At 47.9% G+C, this 10,000-nt stretch overlaps 1 protein-coding gene across 12 annotated transcripts in view; it reads left to right on the forward strand.

The window, feature by feature from the left end:
• Positions 1-10,000, forward strand: part of cacna1ab (calcium channel, voltage-dependent, P/Q type, alpha 1A subunit, b) — a 102,296-nt gene that overhangs the window by 49,900 nt on the left and 42,396 nt on the right. For all 12 annotated transcript variants that reach the window (XM_053229379.1, XM_053229381.1, XM_053229390.1 and 9 more), the window contains one exon: positions 113-196. In XM_053229379.1, the coding sequence (XP_053085354.1) occupies positions 113-196 (84 nt within the window). The remainder of the gene's footprint in view (positions 1-112; positions 197-10,000) is intronic.

Below are 10,000 nucleotides of genomic sequence, written 5' to 3' on the forward strand. Positions count from 1 at the left end.
CTGACTGTTACCATAGTGACAGTGGTGGGCGTGGCTGGAGCACAGTGTTTGACTGGATGATGGGTGTTGTGTGTGTTCTGTATTCATCTCTGCTCTTCTCGGCTCCCTGCAGAATTATTTCCGAGATGCTTGGAACATTTTCGACTTCGTGTCCATCTTAGGCAGCATCACAGACATCTTAGTGACGGAGCTGTGGGTGAGTGTGTGCTTGAGTGTGTGTCTGTGTGTGTGTCTGTGTGTGTGTGAGTGTGTGTGTCTGTGTGTATGTGTGTGTGTGCATGCTTGTGCATGCTTGTGAGTGTGTGTGTCCGTGTGTGTGTGTATGAGTATATGAGTGTGTGTCTGTGTGTGTGTGAGTGTTTGAGTGTGTGTGTGTGTGTGTGTTGGTTCAGTCCACTGGAAGAGCCAATCAGCGATGGAGTTATCTGTGTGATGTAATGACTCTTCTTCCTGTTCTCTTTACATGCTTTCTTTAATCTCCCGCTCTGTGGGCGTGTCTCCGATAAAAACCATCCAATCTGAAATACGCAAACTATAAATGCACTGTGACCGTCTGCCCCGCCCCTCCATGATGTCATCACCGTGTGATCATACCAAACCAATCGGTGTTGTTCTCACTGTTAAATACTCCCCCATCTCTCCATTAGAATCCGGTTGGTTTGTAATTTTCTCTTAATGCATCCATTACCCTTCCCCTACTTCCTGTTCCTGAGCATGTGCTTCCTGTATGATGACCTCTGGAGTCTTGAGTGACAGGAAATTATGTCACACGCACAGGTGTCATCATGTCACTGCCTGAATGCCATGCACTTTAGAAAAAGTTGCATGATGGCTGTCTGTTTCTTTCTGTTTCTTTGTCTGTCTCACTGTCTGTCTGTCCCTCTGTCTTTCTGCCAGTCTGTCTCTCTATGTGTCCCTCTCTCTGTCTCACTGTCTTTCTGTCTGTTCCTCTCTCTGTCTCACTGTCTCTCTGTCTGTTCCTCTTTCTGTCTCACTGTCTCTCTGTCTGTTCCTCTCTCTGTCTCACTGTCTCTCTGTTCCTCTTTCTGTCTCACTGTCTCACTGTCTGTTCCTCTTTCTGTCTCACTGTCTCTCTGTCTGTTCCACTCTCTGTCTCACTGTCTCTCTGTCTGTTCCACTCTCTGTCTCACTGTCTTTCTGTCTGTTCCTCTCTCTGTCTCACTGTCTCTCTGTCTGTTCCTCTTTCTGTCTCACTGTCTCTCTGTCTGTCCCTCTCTCTGTCTCACTGTCTCTCTGTTCCTCTTTCTGTCTCACTGTCTCTCTGTCTGTTCCTCTTTCTGTCTCACTGTCTTTCTGTCTGTTCCTCTCTCTGTCTCACTGTCTCTCTGTCTGTTCCTCTCTCTGTCTCACTGTCTCTCTGTTCCTCTTTCTGTCTCACTGTCTCTCTGTCTGTTCCTCTCTCTGTCTCACTGTCTCTCTGTCTGTTCCTCTCTCTGTCTCACTGTCTCTCTGTCTGTTCCTCTTTCTGTCTCACTGTCTCTCTGTCTGTTCCTCTCTCTGTCTCACTGTCTCTCTGTCTGTTCCTCTCTCTGTCTCACTGTCTCTCTGTCTGTTCCTCTCTCTGTCTCACTGTCTCTCTGTCTGTTCCTCTTTCTGTCTCACTGTCTCTCTGTTCCTCTTTCTGTCTCACTGTCTCTCTGTCTGTTCCTCTCTCTGTCTCACTGTCTCTCTGTCTGTTCCTCTCTCTGTCTCACTGTCTCACTGTCTGTTCCTCTTTCTGTCTCACTGTCTCTCTGTTCCTCTTTCTGTCTCACTGTCTCTCTGTCTGTTCCTCTCTCTGTCTCACTGTCTCTCTGTCTGTTCCTCTCTCTGTCTCACTGTCTCTCTGTCTGTTCCTCTTTCTGTCTCACTGTCTCTCTGTTCCTCTTTCTGTCTCACTGTCTCTCTGTCTGTTCCACTCTCTGTCTCACTGTCTCTCTGTCTGTTCCTCTTTCTGTCTCACTGTCTTTCTGTCTGTTCCTCTCTCTGTCTCACTGTCTCACTGTCTGTTCCTCTCTCTGTCTCACTGTCTCTCTGTCTGTTCCTCTCTCTGTCTCACTGTCTCTCTGTCTGTTCCTCTCTCTGTCTCACTGTCTCTCTGTCTGTTCCTCTTTCTGTCTCACTGTCTCTCTGTCTGTTCCTCTCTCTGTCTCACTGTCTCTCTGTTCCTCTCTCTGTCTCACTGTCTCTCTGTCTGTTCCTCTTTCTGTCTCACTGTCTCTCTGTTCCTCTCTCTGTCTCACTGTCTCTCTGTCTGTTCCTCTCTCTGTCTCACTGTCTTTCTGTCTGTTCCTCTCTCTGTCTCACTGTCTTTCTGTCTGTTCCTCTCTCTGTCTCACTGTCTCTCTGTCTGTTCCTCTCTCTCTCTCACTGTCTCTCTGTCTGTTCCTCTTTCTGTCTCACTGTCTCTCTGTCTGTTCCTCTCTCTGTCTCACTGTCTCACTGTCTGTTCCTCTCTCTGTCTCACTGTCTTTTTGTCTGTTCCTCTCTCTGTCTCACTGTCTCTCTGTTCCTCTTTCTGTCTCACTGTCTCTCTGTTCCTCTTTCTGTCTCACTGTCTCTCTGTCTGTTCCTCTCTCTGTCTCACTGTCTCTCTGTCTGTTCCTCTCTCTGTCTCACTGTCTTTCTGTCTGTTCCTCTCTCTGTCTCACTGTCTTTCTGTCTGTTCCTCTCTCTGTCTCACTGTCTCTCTGTCTGTTCCTCTCTCTGTCTCACTGTCTCTCTGTCTGTTCCTCTTTCTGTCTCACTGTCTCTCTGTCTGTTCCTCTTTCTGTCTCACTGTCTCTCTGTCTGTTCCACTCTCTGTCTCACTGTCTCTCTGTCTGTTCCTCTTTCTGTCTCACTGTCTCTCTGTCTGTTCCTCTCTCTGTCTCACTGTCTCTCTGTCTGTTCCTCTCTCTGTCTCACTGTCTCTCTGTCTGTTCCTCTCTCTGTCTCACTGTCTCTCTGTCTGTTCCACTCTCTGTCTCACTGTCTCTCTGTCTGTTCCTCTTTCTGTCTCACTGTCTCTCTGTTCCTCTTTCTGTCTCACTGTCTTTCTGTCTGTTCCTCTCTCTGTCTCACTGTCTCTCTGTCTGTTCCTCTTTCTGTCTCACTGTCTCTCTGTTCCTCTTTCTGTCTCACTGTCTCTCTGTCTGTTCCTCTTTCTGTCTCACTGTCTCACTGTCTGTTCCTCTTTCTGTCTCACTGTCTCTCTGTCTGTTCCACTCTCTGTCTCTCTGTCTCTCTGTCTGTTCCACTCTCTGTCTCACTGTCTTTCTGTCCGTTCCTCTTTCTGTCTCACTCTCTCTCTGTTCCTCTTTCTGTCTCACTGTCTCTCTGTTCCTCTTTCTGTCTCACTGTCTCTCTGTCTGTTCCACTCTCTGTCTCACTGTCTTTCTGTCTGTTCCTCTCTCTGTCTCACTGTCTTTCTGTCTGTTCCTCTTTCTGTCTCACTGTCTCTCTGTCTGTTCCTCTCTCTGTCTCACTGTCTTTCTGTCTGTTCCTCTCTCTGTCTCACTGTCTCTCTGTCTGTTCCTCTTTCTGTCTCACTGTCTCTCTGTCTGTTCCTCTCTCTGCCTCACTGTCTTTCTGTCTGTTCCTCTCTCTGTCTCACTGTCTCACTGTCTGTTCCTCTTTCTGTCTCACTGTCTCTCTGTTCCTCTTTCTGTCTCACTGTCTCTCTGTCTGTTCCTCTCTCTGTCTCACTGTCTCTCTGTCTGTTCCTCTCTCTGTCTCACTGTCTCTCTGTCTGTTCCTCTTTCTGTCTCACTGTCTCTCTGTTCCTCTTTCTGTCTCACTGTCTCTCTGTCTGTTCCTCTCTCTGTCTCACTGTCTCTCTGTCTGTTCCCCTCTCTGTCTCACTGTCTCACTGTCTGTTCCTCTTTCTGTCTCACTGTCTCTCTGTTCCTCTTTCTGTCTCACTGTCTCTCTGTCTGTTCCTCTCTCTGTCTCACTGTCTCTCTGTCTGTTCCTCTCTCTGTCTCACTGTCTCTCTGTCTGTTCCTCTTTCTGTCTCACTGTCTCTCTGTTCCTCTTTCTGTCTCACTGTCTCTCTGTCTGTTCCACTCTCTGTCTCACTGTCTCTCTGTCTGTTCCTCTTTCTGTCTCACTGTCTTTCTGTCTGTTCCTCTCTCTGTCTCACTGTCTCACTGTCTGTTCCTCTCTCTGTCTCACTGTCTCTCTGTCTGTTCCTCTCTCTGTCTCACTGTCTTTCTGTCTGTTCCTCTCTCTGTCTCACTGTCTCTCTGTCTGTTCCTCTCTCTGTCTCACTGTCTCTCTGTTCCTCTTTCTGTCTCACTGTCTCTCTGTCTGTTCCTCTCTCTGTCTCACTGTCTCTCTGTCTGTTCCCCTCTCTGTCTCACTGTCTCACTGTCTGTTCCTCTTTCTGTCTCACTGTCTCTCTGTTCCTCTTTCTGTCTCACTGTCTCTCTGTCTGTTCCTCTCTCTGTCTCACTGTCTCTCTGTCTGTTCCTCTTTCTGTCTCACTGTCTCTCTGTTCCTCTTTCTGTCTCACTGTCTCTCTGTCTGTTCCACTCTCTGTCTCACTGTCTCTCTGTCTGTTCCTCTTTCTGTCTCACTGTCTTTCTGTCTGTTCCTCTCTCTGTCTCACTGTCTCACTGTCTGTTCCTCTCTCTGTCTCACTGTCTCTCTGTCTGTTCCTCTCTCTGTCTCACTGTCTTTCTGTCTGTTCCTCTCTCTGTCTCACTGTCTCTCTGTCTGTTCCTCTCTCTGTCTCACTGTCTCTCTGTCTGTTCCTCTCTCTGTCTCACTGTCTCTCTGTTCCTCTCTCTGTCTCTCTGTCTGTTCCTCTTTCTGTCTCACTGTCTCTCTGTTCCTCTCTCTGTCTCACTGTCTCTCTGTCTGTTCCTCTCTCTGTCTCACTGTCTTTCTGTCTGTTCCTCTCTCTGTCTCACTGTCTTTCTGTCTGTTCCTCTCTCTGTCTCACTGTCTCTCTGTCTGTTCCTCTCTCTCTCTCACTGTCTCTCTGTCTGTTCCTCTTTCTGTCTCACTGTCTCTCTGTCTGTTCCTCTCTCTGTCTCACTGTCTCACTGTCTGTTCCTCTCTCTGTCTCACTGTCTTTTTGTCTGTTCCTCTCTCTGTCTCACTGTCTCTCTGTTCCTCTTTCTGTCTCACTGTCTCTCTGTTCCTCTTTCTGTCTCACTGTCTCTCTGTCTGTTCCTCTCTCTGTCTCACTGTCTTTCTGTCTGTTCCTCTCTCTGTCTCACTGTCTTTCTGTCTGTTCCTCTCTCTGTCTCACTGTCTTTCTGTCTGTTCCTCTCTCTGTCTCACTGTCTCTCTGTCTGTTCCTCTCTCTCTCTCACTGTCTCTCTGTCTGTTCCTCTTTCTGTCTCACTGTCTCTCTGTCTGTTCCTCTCTCTGTCTCACTGTCTCTCTGTCTGTTCCTCTTTCTGTCTCACTGTCTCTCTGTTCCTCTTTCTGTCTCACTGTCTCTCTGTCTGTTCCACTCTCTGTCTCACTGTCTCTCTGTCTGTTCCTCTTTCTGTCTCACTGTCTTTCTGTCTGTTCCTCTCTCTGTCTCACTGTCTCACTGTCTGTTCCTCTCTCTGTCTCACTGTCTCTCTGTCTGTTCCTCTCTCTGTCTCACTGTCTTTCTGTCTGTTCCTCTCTCTGTCTCACTGTCTCTCTGTCTGTTCCTCTCTCTGTCTCACTGTCTCTCTGTTCCTCTTTCTGTCTCACTGTCTCTCTGTCTGTTCCTCTTTCTGTCTCACTGTCTCTCTGTCTGTTCCTCTTTCTGTCTCACTGTCTCTCTGTTCCTCTCTCTGTCTCACTGTCTTTCTGTTCCTCTTTCTGTCTCACTGTCTTTCTGTCTGTTCCTCTCTCTGTCTCACTGTCTTTCTGTCTGTTCCTCTCTCTGTCTCACTGTCTCTCTGTCTGTTCCTCTTTCTGTCTCACTGTTTCTCTTTTCCTCTTTCTGTCTCACTGTCTTTCTGTTCCTCTCTCTGTCTCACTGTCTCTCTGTCTGTTCCTCTTTCTGTCTCACTGTCTCTCTGTCTGTTCCTCTCTCTCTCTCACTGTCTCTCTGTCTGTTCCTCTTTCTGTCTCACTGTCTCTCTGTCTGTTCCTCTTTCTGTCTCACTGTCTCTCTGTCTGTTCCTCTTTCTGTCTCACTGTCTCTCTGTCTGTTCCACTCTCTGTCTCACTGTCTCTCTGTCTGTTCCTCTTTCTGTCTCACTGTCTCTCTGTCTGTTCCTCTCTCTGTCTCACTGTCTCTCTGTCTGTTCCTCTCTCTGTCTCACTGTCTCTCTGTTCCTCTTTCTGTCTCACTGTCTCTCTGTCTGTTCCTCTTTCTGTCTCACTGTCTCTCTGTCTGTTCCTCTTTCTGTCTCACTGTCTCTCTGTCTGTTCCTCTCTCTGTCTCACTGTCTCTCTGTCTGTTCCTCTTTCTGTCTCACTGTCTCTCTGTTCCTCTTTCTGTCTCACTGTCTCTCTGTCTGTTCCACTCTCTGTCTCACTGTCTCTCTGTCTGTTCCTCTTTCTGTCTCACTGTCTCTCTGTCTGTTCCTCTTTCTGTCTCACTGTCTCTCTGTCTGTTCCTCTTTCTGTCTCACTGTCTCTCTGTCTGTTCCTCTCTCTGTCTCACTGTCTTTCTGTTCCTCTCTCTGTCTCACTGTCTTTCTGTCTGTTCCTCTCTCTGTCTCACTGTCTTTCTGTCTGTTCCTCTCTCTGTCTCACTGTCTCTCTGTCTGTTCCTCTTTCTGTCTCACTGTCTCTCTGTCTGTTCCTCTTTCTGTCTCACTGTCTCTCTGTTCCTCTCTCTGTCTCACTGTCTTTCTGTTCCTCTTTCTGTCTCACTGTCTTTCTGTCTGTTCCTCTCTCTGTCTCACTGTCTTTCTGTCTGTTCCTCTCTCTGTCTCACTGTCTCTCTGTCTGTTCCTCTTTCTGTCTCACTGTCTCTCTGTCTGTTCCTCTTTCTGTCTCACTGTCTCTCTGTCTGTTCCTCTTTCTGTCTCACTGTCTCTCTGTTCCTCTCTCTGTCTCACTGTCTTTCTGTTCCTCTTTCTGTCTCACTGTCTTTCTGTCTGTTCCTCTCTCTGTCTCACTGTCTTTCTGTCTGTTCCTCTCTCTGTCTCACTGTCTCTCTGTCTGTTCCTCTTTCTGTCTCACTGTCTCTCTTTTCCTCTTTCTGTCTCACTGTCTTTCTGTTCCTCTCTCTGTCTCACTGTCTCTCTGTCTGTTCCTCTTTCTGTCTCACTGTCTCACTGTCTGTTCCTCTTTCTGTCTCACTGTCTCTCTGTCTGTTCCACTCTCTGTCTCACTGTCTTTCTGTCCGTTCCTCTTTCTGTCTCACTCTCTCTCTGTTCCTCTTTCTGTCTCACTGTCTCTCTGTTCCTCTTTCTGTCTCACTGTCTCTCTGTCTGTTCCACTCTCTGTCTCACTGTCTCTCTGTCTGTTCCTCTCTCTGTCTCACTGTCTTTCTGTCTGTTCCTCTCTCTGTCTCACTGTCTCTCTGTTCCTCTCTCTGTCTCACTGTCTCTCTGTCTGTTCCTCTCTCTGTCTCACTGTCTTTCTGTCTGTTCCTCTTTCTGTCTCACTGTCTCTCTGTCTGTTCCTCTCTCTGTCTCACTGTCTTTCTGTCTGTTCCTCTCTCTGTCTCACTGTCTTTCTGTCTGTTCCTCTTTCTGTCTCACTGTCTCTCTGTCTGTTCCACTCTCTGTCTCACTGTCTTTCTGTCTGTTCCTCTCTCTGTCTCACTGTCTTTCTGTCTGTTCCTCTTTCTGTCTCACTGTCTCTCTGTCTGTTCCTCTCTCTGTCTCACTGTCTTTCTGTCTGTTCCTCTCTCTGTCTCACTGTCTCTCTGTCTGTTCCTCTTTCTGTCTCACTGTCTCTCTGTTCCTCTTTCTGTCTCACTGTCTCTCTGTCTGTTCCTCTCTCTGTCTCACTGTCTCTCTGTCTGTTCCCCTCTCTGTCTCACTGTCTCACTGTCTGTTCCTCTTTCTGTCTCACTGTCTCTCTGTTCCTCTTTCTGTCTCACTGTCTCTCTGTCTGTTCCTCTCTCTGTCTCACTGTCTCTCTGTCTGTTCCTCTCTCTGTCTCACTGTCTCTCTGTCTGTTCCTCTTTCTGTCTCACTGTCTCTCTGTTCCTCTTTCTGTCTCACTGTCTCTCTGTCTGTTCCACTCTCTGTCTCACTGTCTCTCTGTCTGTTCCTCTTTCTGTCTCACTGTCTTTCTGTCTGTTCCTCTCTCTGTCTCACTGTCTCACTGTCTGTTCCTCTCTCTGTCTCACTGTCTCTCTGTCTGTTCCTCTCTCTGTCTCACTGTCTTTCTGTCTGTTCCTCTCTCTGTCTCACTGTCTCTCTGTCTGTTCCTCTCTCTGTCTCACTGTCTCTCTGTTCCTCTTTCTGTCTCACTGTCTCTCTGTCTGTTCCTCTCTCTGTCTCACTGTCTCTCTGTCTGTTCCCCTCTCTGTCTCACTGTCTCACTGTCTGTTCCTCTTTCTGTCTCACTGTCTCTCTGTTCCTCTTTCTGTCTCACTGTCTCTCTGTCTGTTCCTCTCTCTGTCTCACTGTCTCTCTGTCTGTTCCTCTTTCTGTCTCACTGTCTCTCTGTTCCTCTTTCTGTCTCACTGTCTCTCTGTCTGTTCCACTCTCTGTCTCACTGTCTCTCTGTCTGTTCCTCTTTCTGTCTCACTGTCTTTCTGTCTGTTCCTCTCTCTGTCTCACTGTCTCACTGTCTGTTCCTCTCTCTGTCTCACTGTCTCTCTGTCTGTTCCTCTCTCTGTCTCACTGTCTTTCTGTCTGTTCCTCTCTCTGTCTCACTGTCTCTCTGTCTGTTCCTCTCTCTGTCTCACTGTCTCTCTGTCTGTTCCTCTCTCTGTCTCACTGTCTCTCTGTTCCTCTCTCTGTCTCTCTGTCTGTTCCTCTTTCTGTCTCACTGTCTCTCTGTTCCTCTCTCTGTCTCACTGTCTCTCTGTCTGTTCCTCTCTCTGTCTCACTGTCTTTCTGTCTGTTCCTCTCTCTGTCTCACTGTCTTTCTGTCTGTTCCTCTCTCTGTCTCACTGTCTCTCTGTCTGTTCCTCTCTCTCTCTCACTGTCTCTCTGTCTGTTCCTCTTTCTGTCTCACTGTCTCTCTGTCTGTTCCTCTCTCTGTCTCACTGTCTCACTGTCTGTTCCTCTCTCTGTCTCACTGTCTTTTTGTCTGTTCCTCTCTCTGTCTCACTGTCTCTCTGTTCCTCTTTCTGTCTCACTGTCTCTCTGTTCCTCTTTCTGTCTCACTGTCTCTCTGTCTGTTCCTCTCTCTGTCTCACTGTCTTTCTGTCTGTTCCTCTCTCTGTCTCACTGTCTTTCTGTCTGTTCCTCTCTCTGTCTCACTGTCTTTCTGTCTGTTCCTCTCTCTGTCTCACTGTCTCTCTGTCTGTTCCTCTCTCTCTCTCACTGTCTCTCTGTCTGTTCCTCTTTCTGTCTCACTGTCTCTCTGTCTGTTCCTCTCTCTGTCTCACTGTCTCTCTGTCTGTTCCTCTTTCTGTCTCACTGTCTCTCTGTTCCTCTTTCTGTCTCACTGTCTCTCTGTCTGTTCCACTCTCTGTCTCACTGTCTCTCTGTCTGTTCCTCTTTCTGTCTCACTGTCTTTCTGTCTGTTCCTCTCTCTGTCTCACTGTCTCACTGTCTGTTCCTCTCTCTGTCTCACTGTCTCTCTGTCTGTTCCTCTCTCTGTCTCACTGTCTTTCTGTCTGTTCCTCTCTCTGTCTCACTGTCTCTCTGTCTGTTCCTCTCTCTGTCTCACTGTCTCTCTGTTCCTCTTTCTGTCTCACTGTCTCTCTGTCTGTTCCTCTTTCTGTCTCACTGTCTCTCTGTCTGTTCCTCTTTCTGTCTCACTGTCTCTCTGTTCCTCTCTCTGTCTCACTGTCTTTCTGTTCCTCTTTCTGTCTCACTGTCTTTCTGTCTGTTCCTCTCTCTGTCTCACTGTCTTTCTGTCTGTTCCTCTCTCTGTCTCACTGTCTCTCTGTCTGTTCCTCTTTCTGTCTCACTGTCTCTCTTTTCCTCTTTCTGTCTCACTGTCT

The sequence above is a fragment of the Pangasianodon hypophthalmus genome, chromosome 25 (assembly GCF_027358585.1).
Source record: "Pangasianodon hypophthalmus isolate fPanHyp1 chromosome 25, fPanHyp1.pri, whole genome shotgun sequence".
NCBI lineage: Eukaryota > Metazoa > Chordata > Actinopteri > Siluriformes > Pangasiidae > Pangasianodon > Pangasianodon hypophthalmus.